General features: G+C 49.7%; 1 protein-coding gene across 1 annotated transcript; it reads right to left on the bottom strand.

Annotated features, from left to right (window-relative positions):
- Positions 1–4,113: 4,113 nt before the first annotated feature.
- Positions 4,114–11,498, bottom strand: LOC104460999 (voltage-dependent N-type calcium channel subunit alpha-1B-like; the record flags this gene model as incomplete). Its single annotated transcript, XM_010072419.1, has 3 exons — positions 4,114–4,301; positions 9,256–9,408; positions 11,407–11,498. Coding segments are annotated over 3 exons (433 nt in total), but the record flags the coding sequence as incomplete, so codon positions are not given.
- Positions 11,499–15,700: the final 4,202 nt, after the last annotated feature.

The raw sequence follows: 15,700 nt of genomic DNA, 5'->3' as shown, positions 1-15,700 counted from the left end.
ACACTGAGGACAATTCAGTTTCTCTATTTTAATGCATTCCCAGATCACGCCAAAGCCTCGATTTATCAGGAGGTCAGTGCACTCCCTTTGCTGGAGAAAAGGTTCTTCCCTGTCCTCAGGACGCAGCAACTTTCCTAAATCACCTGTTGCTCCTTAGATCTTTTGAAGTAGAAAATCTGCAGCTCACAGCAGTGCTTGCTCAGAGCAATCGCTCTGGTGCTGTTGTGCTGCTGATTCAGGGAAGAGTTTTCCCCAGCTTGTTCTTAAAGCATTTCACCCAACTGATGATTCAGTCTTTTTGCTTCGAGCATAAATCACCTTCCAGATAAAGTCTTGCTAGAAAGCTTTCATTGGCCCTAATTAAAATGAAGCTCTGTGAAAGTATAAACAGCAGATCAGCAAGGAAAAATTGGGCTGGGTTTTGTGAGCTTGCATTCTCCCTGCCCTCCTAATTCCTCAATTTATCACAGGAGAAGGAGTGAATAGTTGCAAGGTAGTTTACTTACTGCAAAGCCCAGCTTTTGATGCTGTTTTTCTCTAAATCTGGAGGAAGGCTGCATCTGGACCACATATAAAGTAATCCCAGTCCTTTGGAAACAACCGTTTCCAAAGGGTCCCCCCTTCACAACACACCTCTCGCTTTGGAAAGACCTGAGTCAAACCATCAAACCCTTTCCTGAACATCACCTTCAAACTCGTTCCTGAACATCACTTCACACCAAGTTCTTCAGCTTGCCTGATGCCATCACAGACCAGCTTTTCAGTCTGGAACGTGCTTTCAGGACAGAGCAAACTCTCTCCCTTGGTTAAATTAATGCTGAACAGGTAAAGCACGTCCCACCTTGGCAAAGGGAAAAACCCGACTCATCTGAACACCCCGCAACAAATGTAGTGGCAGGAAGAGAGGAGCAGTAACAAAGCCCTATCAATGCAGGGCAATCAATCAATCACCCTTTTCCAGAAGGAACTGAAAGGCCCATTAAGGAAGCAGTCCTTAATGTAACCTCAACTTCCCTGTAATGGGTCTCAGTCCTAGACTGCCTGGCATCGAAGGGATTTCAGCCCTAAGAACGGACCCATGGGGCGGTCTGCTCCAGCAGGAAGGGAGAGGGTTTGCACAAGCAAGGGGACAAACCTGCCCCAACCAAACCCAGCATGTGGCAGTGGACACACAAAGGGAGGGGTGAAGGAAGGGCTCTGCTAAGCCTGAGGAGCAGCAGCCTTCCCTGCTTCCTAGTTAGTTAGTGGGAGGAAAAAGCACCGGATTTTTTTCTTACTAGTGCATCATCACAGTTTACATAGACCGCATCTTGCCTCTTGTGGTCCCACAGCCTTTTGCAAATCTTAATTAAGCAAAACATTGAAAGTAGGTTTCACAGCTCAGCTCTGATGAGCATCCTGCACCAGGGGGATGCTGGGTTCCTTGAGGAGACCAGAAGCTGGGGCTGGCAGGGAAACTAGCTCCACCATTACAAAATTTTCCTGGCCAAAACCATTCTCCTCAGCAGTGGAGAACCCAAATGGTGAATCAAAGCTCCCTGAACAAGTAATAACCTCTGACACTCACCTGCAGGATAAGCCCAAGCATGCTGCCTCCCTGTCCTCCACAAACCAAGGAGAAGGACCCTGAACACACGCTCGCCTAACCCCACCATCGGAGTGCTGGATGCAAGAGGCAACAGCTTCCAGCTTCTTCCCATATCAACCCAGTATAGGCCCAGTAGGGATCCAGCTGATTCAGGCGTCACTGATGTGCAGTGGTGACCTGACTGGTGCTGGATGGACGGGCTGGCTGCATTGCTGTGACCTCTGCACAGTCCTGACAACTGCCTCCACAAACACCCCCCGCAGCTGGGTTTTCAGACGTTGCTGCAGCATGGTTTGGGCTTTTGTTTCATTCCTAATTTTGATGAACTTAGTAGAGACAGAAGAAACCAAGCTGAAAGCCAAGCGGCCAGAAAACAGCAGATGACTGAAGCTGTGAAAAAGTTACGGGCTGCACGGAGTGGATCTTCTCCACCCACCTCTTTTCTCAGCTACTGACCTACAAAAGCACAGCCAGCTCCTCAGCGAGCAGAGCCGCACGGGGAGGGGTGACACAGCACCCAGGGCAGGGACGGGGAGAGGGGACAGAGGTGGCTGCTGGCACCAGTGACACGAACACTGTCTGAGTGGTCCCGTGGCATGACACACACCACTCACCCCCCACCCAACAAACCATCCAGAGACCCTCATGGCTGCCAGAGACAGGAACCCACCAAGCATTAAATCCTAAGCTGGGGTCTCAGACAAGGCTCGACATTATACAACAAATACTCAACTGCATCTCCTCCAGGCATCTGTTTCCAATTAGATTAATGGTCACCTAGAATGATACTGTAATACTTTTCAAAGCAACCCCCAAAATCAATACCCCAATAGTAAGCTCTAGTTTTTGCATGTGGAACAAAAGGCGGTTTGGGGGGAAGATGATGTAATACACCACGTATCGATTAATCGATTCCAGCCGGGATGCTAATGGACTTTTCTTACAACAGTTGGCACTAGGAGAAAGGAGTGGGATTGCTGAATGAGAATGGGAGAAATACGTTGTGTGATGAAGTTTCAGGGCAAGAGGATGGCATGCAGTGGGGAAATCGACCCTTGGAGAAATTGCTTTAAGTGGGCAGAGACCAGGAAGAAATGGAGGAACTGAGCCATGAATGGAGAAGGTAATAAATCAGATATATTGCCTTCAAACACAGCAGAATTGTACCTTGCAATTTACTGTGGTTGGTATTAATAATACTTTCCTGTTGCTACAGAAACCCTCACAGGAAGGTCTGTGAAGGAGCCCTGCATGGGTCCAGACTCTGTAATGAAGCAGACTGAATACTTCGCAGTCCTACCGGCCAGTGAGATCGTCTGGAGGCACTATTAATGCCTACCTTAGGTTTTTTTTCCACATTGTAAAGCAGTGGCCAGTGTAGCCATACATTACTAATCATCACCTGTCGCTCTCTCCTTCCTGTCCCTCCACTTGACGCTGGACCATCCTGCAGACCTGAACCACAACACTTTACATCTGCTGGAGAAACACGTGAAGATCTAAGCAAACCACAAAGCTAGGGAGCCAGGTCTGCAGCAGCTATCCAGGTCCCTCGCAGCTCCCACAGAGTGGCTATCACACTTCGCAAGGAAATACCATACAGATGCTGGAAACCAGCTGCCGGGCTCTATTCCCAGCCTGTTAGCAAAGGTTAGGTGCTTGCCTCTCACGACAGGATGCCTCAAAAGAGTAGATATAAGTTACAGACACAAATGAGAGCATTACACTGCCTGAAAGCCAGCGGAGTCATTCAGTTGTTAACTGGGTGAGGCTGCCCTACTCTTGGTAAAACTGGAAATCGTAAAAGGGACCAAGAGGTTTTGACCTAGTGGCTGTGACAGTCACAGTCCTGGTGGGCAGGAGGCACAGCCAGCAAAGACCCCGGTGGGGAAATTCAGCCTGGTGTGTCTTCTCTACAGCCAGCAGAGCCGAGCCAGTGTGAAGGTGACTGATGGGGCTTTGGAAAATTGTACTGGAGTTGCCAAAACTGGATCTCTGGGCTAACATCCAGCTGATGTTCATGGATGGAGGTTACAAGTTTCATCACCAAGGCTAGACCCAGTCAAGAGAGGAAACCTCTAGGTACGAAATATTAATGAGTCACTGGTTTTGCTACCCCATATTGTGCAACTTGGTAACTGATTTTCTATGGGACATTGGGAGAATATGCTGCTACTCAGACACCCATCATACAGCAGAGCACACCAGCATCTAGGAGCAGCACACACAAGTTATTACACACGGCAACACCACGCTGACACAAAAAAATCATGTTGAAGGTAAACAAGTCTGCAGCCTCAAACCACCACAGGCCATGATAGCAGCTCAAAGGCTCCTACAAGACCTGCAGAACAATGCACAAGAAAATAGGAACAATCCTCCTAAAAAGTAGGGTGAGATGCTAATCAATAGGGGAAAAATGCACAAATGAAAATACATTTTTTTTTCCCTTGAACAACCTTTTCCAAACTAACACAATGCATAATAGCACTCCAGGAGCCCTACAGCCCCAGCAGCAGACTCACGTTGTAGAGGATGTCGGTCCATCCCTCCATGGTGATGCACTGGAAGACGGTGAGCACAGCAAAGAGGATGTTGTCAAAGTTGGTGATGCCGTAGTTGGGCCCTTGCCAGTACTCCCTGCAGGTGGTCCCACTTTCACATTGCCTAGCAGGAGGCTCCTCTCCGCAAGGAAAATCTCCCACTTCATCACCTGCAGAGAAGAGCGGGGGGAAAAGTTACTGACTGATGCCAGTCAAGTGCTGCTGCATCCACCTTGCACCACGGCATGAATCCCAGGATGGTTTGGGTTGGAAGGGACCTTAAAGCCCATCCAGTGCCACCCCCTGCCATGGGCAGGGACACCTCCCACCAGCCCAGGTTGCTCAAAGCCTCATCCAACCTGACCTTTACGCGCGGGCATCCACAGCTTCTCTGGGCACCCTGGGCCACTGCCTCACCCCCCGCACAGGAAAACATTTCTTCCTCACATCTCATCTCCATCTCCCCTCTTTCAGCTTAAAACCGTTCCCCGTCATCCTATCACTCCACCCCTGATCCAGAGCCCCCCCCATCTCTCCTGTAGCCCCCTTTCAGCACTGGAAGGTGCTGGAAGCTCTCCCCGGAGCCTTCTCTTCTCCAGGCTGGACACCCCCAACTCTCTCAGCCTGTCCTCGCACGGGAGGTGCTCCTGTCATTTACATTTCAGGCTTCCTTGTGCTACTATGGGCACGTAAAAGACATTCCATCCATCTAATAATTTCTATACTGCTATGTTATAAGAGATGGTTTAGTGGCAGGGTGGAGTAGAGCCATCCCTGAAGTTCTCATAATTTACAGTTTGCTCTGGTGTTCAGCCATGTCACAGATAAGAAGAGAAAAAAAATAAAAAAAAAAAAAAAGAAAAAAATAAAAAGTGGTAAAACAAAATTAAGTGCTTGGGAACGGTACATACTTCCAACTCTGTGAGCCACCAACACACAGCACAACCGAGTGCTAAATACTGGCTCTATAACACTGAAGCAAAAGGGCAGGTTCTTCACCTGTGGCTTCAGCAAGAGCTGCTTGTGGGTAGCCCCAGATTTGTCCCGATACAGATGTTAGACCACAGCTGCATGAGGACCCCCTGGCTTTGTCACAAGGCGGTACCCCGCCAGCAGCCTGCGAGGGGGACTGGGAGCTCCAGCCCCTCTGCGAGCTTCACGTTTCTGCCCCAAAGGGCGATGCTGGGGAGCACCCAGCTGCCAGCTTGTCTGCAGCAAGGAGGGAGTTTCGCTGCCGAGTGTCATTTCAGACCAAGAGAAGGCAAAGGAGAATGGGTCCATCACAGTTAAGGACCACCAAGGATGGGCACAAGGGTGACCAGCATCTCCCAGGGTCAGCTGTGAAGTCTGAAGCGTTGCAGCCCTCTAGAGATGTTGCAAGCACCGACACAGAGCAGTTTGGAAAACTGAAGTGCTGGGTTTTCAAAGTAAATAAATGTACTAAGTAATATTCCTATTTACACAGAGATGCAATTCGGGAAATATTAAAGGGTTTTAAAAGTGACACGTTATGGTAATGGAGCAGCAAACTGCACAAAATGAAATCCACCAGGGGGAAAACTAGATCAGCGCTAACAATAATTAGGAATAATCATTCCAAAGAGCAAAGCCTGCAGGAGGAAAACAAGATTGTTGCTGTGGCTCCAGGATTTGTGTGTGTGTGCGTGTGTGTGTGATGCATTTTCCTGTTGACTCAACACCTTAATGCAGGGCATCTCTCTGCAGCTCCCATATGGGTCACCACAGGCTTTCAAAAGGGTTTCATGAGACAAGCCTGCAAAAAGAAAATGTCAAATCTGGTTCTCCCAGACCATTTGTGAGTGTGCCTGAAAAGAGAATCCAGCTTTATCTCTGTTTGGCCTTTTTGTTGCCAGGTTAATGCTCTGAAAAAGCAATGTGCATCTACTACAATGGGTTGGTTTGGGGTTTTTTTCCTTTTTAAAAAAGAGACCAGAAGTGGTCCCTACTCTCACGGCTGGGGAAGACAGAGAAAAGGGGATTCTCAAGGAAAAATGGGAAACAAAAGTGATGCCCTCCTGTCCTGGAGCTGCTTCAGGGCATTAGGGCTGGGTCAGCTGGAGGGGGTGGCTGCTCAAAAAATGATGCTCTGTCGGCAGAGCAGGACAGAGAGAAGGAAACAAGTCAGGCATCCACTGGAACATGTGCTGCCATTAATTTTTACCAATTTTTTAATTAAAATAGAGAAAGGTTTCCAATAGCTCAGAACAGTCTGCCAGGCTCAGCGGCAAAGGCCTGGAGTAACCCTTTTGCCCTATTTTGGTCCCAAGCATCCCTCTTCATTGCAGTTTATCCCTGACCCACCCAGGCCTGCTGGATCAGCAGGGTGATAACAACACTTGCTGCTGACACCTCTACTCGATTCACTCTGTGATGCACTGAAGTGAGAGCTGGTACCTCTCATGTGCCTCCCGATTCCAGGAAAAATCCAAGGGGATTGCTCACTTTGGATTTGGAACAGAAACGAGCATGAGCAGCTCCTCCTCCTCCAATCTGCTGCCCTCTGACAGAGGCATCTCTGTGAGGAGGTTCCCATTTCCACAGCCAGCCCTTCGAGCTGTGGTATCAGGCCTGGGCTTGTTAATGCACCTCTTTGGAGCCGATGAGCACTTAGGCTCTAAAAGGCTGGGCTGGGCTTTGCGGGATGCTCTGCTCCTCCGCTCACCGGGGACCGCAGCGCCAGGAAACCTCACCACCGCTCTCTGCCTTTCCAGAAACACCGGCGTGCCATTTCCCCCCGAGGGGGTGCAATCGATCCCCGTATTTCATCCCACAACCAGCTCCTCAGCCCTTGAGAAAAGCAGAGCCCGGTCTAGGGGAGGCGAGCCCGGCCACGCCGCATCCTCCCATCATGATGCCAGGTGCTGCGATGCAGAGGCACACAATGCACACAATGGTTTTTCGGCTGCACTCCCAATTCCTAGCTGGGAGGCACCCAGCAAGCAAGAGTTGCTTACGTATGACATGACCCATGGCAAAAATCTGTTCTCAGTCCCCGAGCCTGGCACAGAGATCTCTCGGTCATCACTGATGTCAGAGAGTTGTCTGCAGAGAGCACAAACAGCTTTGGGTTTTATTTTTCCCTTTTATGTTAACTAGTTTCTGTGGGGAGGAGAAAAAAAAATAGTATCACTCTTCTCCTTAGCCACCTGGCCAAAGTCAGCCCATCAGCGAGAGCCTCAGAGCCCAGCCTGCAGCCACTACGTGCAAACCAAGGATGCAAAAAATCATAGAATCACAGAATGCTTTGGGTTGGAAGGGACCTTAAAGCCCATCCAGTGCCACCCCCTGCCATGGGCAGGGACACCTCCCACTAGCCCAGGTTGCCCAAAGCCTCATCCAGCCTGGCCTTGAACCCCTCCAGGGATGGGGCATCCACAGCTTCTCTGGGCACCCTGGGCCACTGCCTCACCCCCCGCACAGGAAAACATTTCTTCCTCACATCTCATCTCCATCTCCCCTCTTTCAGCTTAAAACCGTTCCCCCTCATCCTATCCCTCCACCCCCTGACCCAGAGCCCCCCCATCTCTCCTGTAGCCCCCTTTCAGCACTGGAAGGTGCTGGAAGGTCTCCCCGGAGCCTTCTCTTCTCCAGGCTGCACACCCCCAACTCTCTCAGCCTGTCCTCCAACAGGAGGTGCTCCAGAAAATCACTCACCTTGGTTGCAACTTAACAGACCTGAAAAAGCTCCTAGAAAATGCAACCCAGTTCATAATTGCTTTCTCCCTGCCCTCTCACCAGGAACGCTTCTGTTTCCTGCACACCCATGTCATCACCGCTGTCATTACTCCCTGTAATTGCCGCAGTGGCCCCAGAGACCCTGCAGTGGGCTGAGACCTCTTCTGCTGGGCACGAACACAGACACCCAGCAAAAAGATTTTTCCTCTCTTGCAAATTCAGTCCAAAAATTCATTTCTTCCAGGAACTGTCATGCTTCGCTCAAAACACCTGACTGTCCTTTCCGAGTTGTGTCATGTTTCTCTGACATTACATAGGAACATAAGCTTCTGCAAAGCTCTGTGTAAACGGAATAGCTGAAACTGTCTCCATGTTCTTGTTGGAAAGTGCTGTGAAGGATGCCCAGAGATTTGGCAGGGATGTTGTTTTATTACCATTTGAATGCATATAAATAAATCAATATTAAGACCTATTAGTGATAATCACTGAAAATACAAGACTGTGTGTTAAAGACAGTCAATTGTACCTAACATTGCAAGCTCTTGGAGACGATATTTTCATCTGTGGATAGCCCAGATAACCAACACACATTAGCACTGCTATAAAGGAATATTTTAAAATTACATGGAATTTTTTTTTTTTTTTTTAAATTGGAGTGAGTTCTGAGCCATGGCCAAGCAGCTAGCTTTGACACAGCAGCCTGTCCCAGCTGAGAGCCTCTGGGCATCACTCCTCTCCACCTCCATCTTCCAGGGTTTATCACTTCTTCCCAGGCAGATGCATTATTTACTCTGCAGTGCCCAATTTCCCTCGCCCTTCTCTGTTTGAAGGACATTTTAATCCTTTCTCCATCAAAGGGCTCCTTGCCTTCCATCTGTCGTCCTTTTTAATATTTTTTGGTTGCTCCCAGTCTCTCCAATCTTACCATTTCACACCAAAGTTCTCATACCCATGCAACTTGCCGCAGAAACCGTGCAAGGAAATTCAACGTTCAGCAGCTATTCATAGAGCTAAATCCAGTGAAGATATAAACAGCGACCAGTGAATCAAAAAAATAACAAAAAAAAATCCCCACCCTGCAATATGCCAGAATGAGATTTTGGTTCTGTATTTCTACTATGAAAAAATTCTCCCATGAGAGAAGGCTCCAGGCACCTTCATCTCACTCTTGTGCAGACTGAGAGCAACCCTCTAGCATCAGGGGTGTCATGGTGGGGTAACAGAGGGAGCAGAATCTGTCCCAGTGCATGTAGGGTGAGCACAAAAGGCTGTTAGAGTAGGTGGGTAAAGAGGGAGAGAATGCACCAGACATGGAAGAAGAGAAAGGAAAAGTAACCCAAGAGCAGGACAGAAAGCATCCTGGGGAGGTGACAGGGACCAGAAGCATCGGGACCATACGCTGGGAGGGGAGCGAAGCTGGAAGCTCACCGGTCTCGTTCGAGAAGCAGGTTTTGTGAAACTTCCCCATGTAAAACTCCAGCCCGATGATGGCAAACATCACGATGGCGAAGAAGAGGAGCAGCCCGATCTGGAGCAAGGGCACCATCGCCTTCATGATGGACTTGAGGACAACCTGCAGACCTGTGGGGACAAGGACAGACACGACATCAGTGAGGGGAGGAAAATGAGGGCTTGAGAGTGGGGGCAAGGCAGGAGAGAGGAGCTAAGGGAAGGTTTAGGAGTGGCAGTGCTGCTTTTCCCAGAGAGCTATAAAAAACCTCATACAGCTGTAACATACCCACGATGTCAGAAAGGGACACGGGAGAGTTCTCTTTTTCTCACCCCTTTTCTTCAGGTCCCAGATTCAAAGGTCTCTGAAGCTTCAGAGACACAAAAAGGACTTTTGCTGAAGCTGGTGGAGTCCCAAGACTCAGCCAGGAGCTGGACGAGGTCCTTCAGGCAGCTCCAGCAGCAGAGCCGGGCACTGCTGGGGTCCCCCCAGCCCAGGAGCCGCATCTCCCTCCATCATACACGGAATAGCTGTGATGCTGCCCTGCCATCACCCCCCGCTTCTGGAGAAACAAAACCCTGTCTCCAGGGCTATCCATCCGTATCTTTTTCACCGGCACTAAAACTCATTTTCAATTAAAACCAGGGGAGATAAGGCGAGAGAGGCTGGAGAGATGGAGGTGGCAGATAATGTCACCTAACAAAGAAAAAACCTCAGCGGTAAGCAGCAGCTGAAAGCCACCTTGGTGGCCTGTCCTAAGGCAGGGAGAATGAAGGATCATCATTGTCTTGCCACCTTGTACAGTACTGCTGAAGTCAATAGGGTGTATGCAGAAAAAAAAATGCAGGAAGAGCTGTTGGAGGGGAAAAATACTGAGAGTGTAGAAGAAAAGCCTATACTGTGCTTGTGTACGAATGCACCTCAAGGCTCTACATTCACTACAGGGAAAAAAAAACCCACAGCACACAGCTTTCACAGCAGCACTGAAAATATGAGTGCAAATAATGCTTTGGGGGAAAATACCGTGCTGGTCTAGGACTGGGTGGGTGAGCACGTCCTGGGGGGAACATGCGACCCACTGTGGGACAGGGACACCCCTGAGGGGCCACCTCACTTCTCTGACATCCTCAGACTGTCACCACCACCGCACCATATTGCCTTGCACGGGCAAGATGTCCATGAAAAAGCAACTAGGAACATCTCCATGTTAGAGATCCTGATAATAAATGACTAGCCAAGGACTTCTCCTGTGTGGGAATTCAGCTTCAAGCCCTGCCCATGAAAGGATGCTGAGTTCAGGAATTTTTGATGCTGTTATTGCAAAGCATAACCTCTTGCTGGATTTCTCCGGCACCAACATTTTAGCTCTGAAGCAGCCAGGGAGGAGGCAGAGCTGATGCCCAGGAGGAGAGGAGGCGTCTGGCTGCCAAGGGGTTAATGCAGAGAAGGACAGAGCATCCCACCGAGCAGGTTCCCTTTCACTGGCTTTTGCTGAAGGGAAAAAAAATCTCTCTGTTCCACATTCAGAAATGAAATACGCTCCTGACAGCAATCTCCGGCTCCCCAGAGCAGCTGGTGAACAGCGACAAAGAAAAGGAAGGAACGGTGCGGGGACTTGGGTGATTTCAGGGCACCAGCAAGGCACGATGCAGCTCCTCACCGGAGCACCCACACCCTTCACCTTAGCATGGAAAATATATCCAGTTGCCCATTGAGTAGGCAAGACCAGGTCCTGTCTGCTCTTTCCCGTCGTTTTTTCCCCTTATTAAAGGGGTAAAATCCCCAGTGCAAGATGCTCAGCTGGTAAAAGCTGTCAGAAGATCCAGGCTAGGCTCCTGGAAGCTGCAACATTTGGGTCTCAGGTCTTCACACCCCAGAGAATTAATTCAACCCCAAAGGCAAAGGAGTCCAAGGACAAATCCCTGCCGCTCGCCCGCAAGTTTGGGATGCAGTGCTGAAATCAGCTGGCTGGACACAAAAGGGGATGACAGAAAATCAGAACCTGGCAAGGGCAGGAGCCACAGACCACAAAGAAGCAGGGGAAGAAAATATTGCTCAGAAAAGGATGTAGCACCCCAAAAGCTCTGGAGCACGTCTGGCTGTGAAGATGACATGATGGTGACACTCACTTGGGATTCCCGACACAAGCTTCAGGGGTCGCAACACTCGGACAGCCCGCAGGGTCCGCAGGTCAAAGTCAGTCCCAGCAGTGGCCAGAATCCTAAATGGAAATGGGGAAAGAGGGAAAAAAATGAGATTAAGTGCAAATTCCTGTTTCTAAAGCAGGTTGTGTAAAACCAGCAAATATTCAGACTGCTTTGAACTTTCTACCTGTGATCAGAATGCAAATTGTATCCACTGAAAACCATCAGTTCGCAGGCTCTGAGCCTTGCTCAGCCCACGAGAACATCCCCAGCAGCAGCCTGCTCGTGAGGCTGCTCACACACAGCCAACAGCCCTGGCTCTGGATGTTAAAGAGCAGTGCCATGTGCTTGGAGAAAAGCACACCCTGTTTTTCAGGGGATGGTGAGAGGGAAACAAACCCCTCAGTTATCCTAGAAATTACCTGCCAGAGCTTTTCCCTGTCATAAATGCAGAAATCCCCCAAGTACTGATGTTTGGTGTTTCCTAATACCTGAAGCAGTTTCTATGTAGGCAAATTACTCTGTGTGTGCAAGATTAACTTTTGTTCAGAGCATCTTATTTAAGGAGAATATCCAGGGTGCAAGTATTTCCTCTGACACACTACAGTAACTCTGATAAGAAATACAGCTCCCACATTGGAATGATTCTTAACAGTTTAAGTCCTCTGCACAGAAAATGAAATGGTTTCACTGTTCTAGGGCACAGCAAAGGAAGAAATATTGTCACAGCGTCCACAAACCACAAGGATACACACTCTTCGAGTGAAGACCCTGAAAGGCACACTGACCTGGAGAGAGAACAGCAAAACTGTGTTCATTAATTACTGCAGCACTTCCAATGATGCTTCAACTAAAATACTCTTGACTTGAGGCAGGGCTTCTCTAACACTGGCCATCCACACAGTTAGTCCAGGGCAAAACCCCTCTCACCAGCTCCCATCGACTGCACCATTTATAAAATCCCAGGATGGGTTGGGTTGGAAAGGACCTTAAAGCCCATCCAGTGCCACCCCCTGCCATGGGCAGGGACACCTCCCACTAGCCCAGGTTGCCCAAAGCCTCATCCAGCCTGGCCTTGAACCCCTCCAGGGATGGGGCATCCACAGCTTCTCTGGGCAACCTGGGCCACTGCCTCACCCCCCGCACAGGAAAACATTTCTTCCTCACATCTCATCTCAATCTCCCCTCTTTCAGCTTTAAAGTGATCATAAGCATCTGCCATTAGCTTTTACCAGGTTTGTCTCCAGGCTGTTTTACAGAGGTGGAAGTAGCTGCACAACCAGCCCGCCAACAGGGTCTGCAAGCCCCCAACCACCCGGTACCAAGCATAGAAGATGCCACCACTTCGTTAACCGCAACTGCTGAAAGCGCTGCCCACCCAGACCCAACCCTGCCCATAACCTGACACTTCGCCGACCCTTCCCCCAGAGCTACAGCAGCAAGAGGGACTTGCAAACCTGCCTGGAAAGTGGGATTCCAGAGGTGCCACAGGCAGAGCTGGCAGGAGGCTGCCAGACTTATCCCAAGAGGTCCCCTGGGGATTAAAGCACCCGGACGCTGCAAGCATCCCATGCTGGAGCAGAGATGCTCTGAGAGGTGCAGAGCACCCGCAGCATGCATCCATAATTTATCTGCACCTGCCAAGGAGCCCTTTTGCTCCACTCCTGATAACAAGCTGCTGAGCATTCAGCAAAGTGGCCAGTTACCATTTAAAAAAAAACAAAAACAAACACACAAAAAAAACCAACCCACAACCCAACCAAAAACACACACCAGAAAAAAAGCCTGCCAAAAAAACCCACAAGAAAAAGCAGAGATTTTCAAATTGGGACACAGAGTTTTACTGTGTAATATGTACAATGCAGGATGCTGGCAAACTGGGCTGCAGAGGATGCGGCGGTGCAGGGAGGGCTCACGGCACAGCCACACTCAGAGATAAAGCCTGTCCTTGACTTACTGACTGACTTAGCGCTGCTGCCAAGCGTGGGCCAGGGAAGAGCAGGCTCAGCATTGCTGTGCGGAAAGGGCCAGACTCCATCCGCGGGAGGTGCTGGAGATCAGGAAAAAAGCATGCTGAGACGTTGGATGGCAAAAGAGGCAGCAGCAAGCCAGGACCCAAGGAGCAGAGTGTCTGTTCTATAGGACACCTGTTCCTGCATTTTCACAACCAGAAAATTCACATTACATCAGCCCTACTGGTGTAGTTTGAACATGAGCAACAGGAGATAATTTAAACTAGGAGCCATCACAGTCAGAGACTTGTAATTTAATCTTTTGCACCCATGCCAATCATTGCGTTCCTTTTCTCCCTTCCCCGCATCCTCACAACTTAATTGCTCGCTTATAAACCTCGGCAGTCTGGGAACAGCACGCACTTCGAGTCAAAAGATAATCTTCAACATCCACCTTGGATGTTGCTGCTAACGGCCAATTAGTCTCCAGTGAGCTGAGATGGATTTGTGCTGTCAGCAGGCAGAGCCCCGGTTCCTGGTACAAGCTGAGAGGAGGGGTGCTTGATACACTCATTGTTTTGTTTCTAAATTCAAAGGGAATATGGGAGCAAATGGGGGACACCAGCAATTAGTCCCATAGTGCCAGTAAGTGTTCCAGTGGCTGGAGGTCTTTGTTCCAGTCCTCTCTTCCTAATAGGCTTGATGCTAAAAACAATTTGCTCAAACTACAACAACCTTCCCCCAGTCAAAACACCCCATCAGTCATTAATTCCCATTAATTCACTGGTGCTGTGGCCCCCCCAGCTGACCTCCCCAGGGCGCCCTGCAGCCCACCATCCCCCATGGCTGGAGAGCTGGTCCGTCCGTGGATCTCACCAGATACCAGCCTGATCACATGAACCAGCAGGGCTGGGCTGTCCCTGCTACACCTGTGCATGCATCAGCCACTCTTGAAAAACCACACAACCCTGGCCAGATTTTCCCTAGAGAGAAATAAATTTAAAAAAAAATACAGCTGCATCCTAAATAAAGCCACTTTTGGTGGACGAAACAGGAGACCAAGGGGATGAGGTGGTAGCTCTAGATCTCAAAATCCACATTTGAACCTTGCAGGTAACTGAGGCTGCTGGTGATACAGCCCCAGCGGGCACCCAGCACATTCCCTGCACTGGTTGAAGTGGGAGCACTGGTTGCAGCAGCTTTCACACTCTGCGTGCTCACAGCCCCGGCTCTGCAGCCCCGGGCGGGCTGTGCAAACCATGCAACCGGGGCAGAGAGGGTCTTTTAGAAGAGCTGTGGGGTCAGCATCCATCCCAGGAGCCCTAGGACATGGAATCCCAGAATGGTTTGGGTGGGAAGGGACCTTAAAGCCCATCCAGTGCCACCCCCTGCCATGGGCAGGGACACCTCCCACCAGCCCAGGTTGCCCAAAGCCTCATCCAGCCTGGCCTTGAACCCCTCCAGGGATATAGGGTGCTACTGCTTAGAAGGACCCACTGGCAGAAAGTTGGTGAAGAGCCAGTGAAGACCTGGGCAGCAGCTGGAGCCCAGCAAAGCAGCTCGGCAGAGGGAAGCTGTGCCGGGTTGGAGATGGTGTAACACCAGTTTAGAGCTCCTCAGCAGCCCGTTCCCCTAAACTGTTCACAGACACATAAGGGAAAATGCTCCAGTGAGGGAAAAGCCTTAATTAAGTCTGTGGCATTTGCCTACATGCCATCTTTCTGCTTTACTTTTTCCTCCACTCCAACCAAAAGCTCGCAGGAGCCACTGTGAGTTAGGCCAGAACAAGTTGGATCTTTCTCTTATTTTTAATGATAATTAAGAGATCAAAGGAGCCGGCTGACAAGCACATCCCAACAATCCTGCCGAAGCATCCCTGCCTGCTCAGCTGAGAACAAAGCAGAGGTGATGGGGGAGCCGGTGCAGGAAGAAGAAGTCAGCTGTGAAAAGTAAAAAAACAGCGAAAGAGAAGATCTGAGGAGATAACCTCACAAAGACAAACAAATGGATTGATCTGCAGCCCGTTTATCTTAACAGATTGTCCAGAAACACTGAGATTTGGTGGGCTCGGGATGCTGTCTTTGATAACACTTCAAGTGTTTAAGTGCAAAAAAAAAAAAGTCATTAAGTTAGTTCCTCTGTGCAATTTGCCTCTTTTACAAGCAGGGTGGCTGACCATCAGACTTTTCTTGCTCATGCTGCTGTGGCTCTGGGCACGCATCCTGCCAGCCCCACGGTGCTCAGGACTGCCGCACTCTTGCCTGACTTTTACGATAACTTGATTCAATGCTGCTTTCTGTATCCCCACCCGCACCAACAAGCTCTGA

Source organism: Pterocles gutturalis, unplaced genomic scaffold, assembly GCF_000699245.1.
Source record: "Pterocles gutturalis isolate BGI_N339 unplaced genomic scaffold, ASM69924v1 scaffold6267, whole genome shotgun sequence".
In the NCBI taxonomy this organism is placed as follows: Eukaryota; Metazoa; Chordata; class Aves; order Pterocliformes; family Pteroclidae; genus Pterocles; species Pterocles gutturalis.
This window is presented reverse-complemented; position numbering and strand designations above follow the sequence as displayed.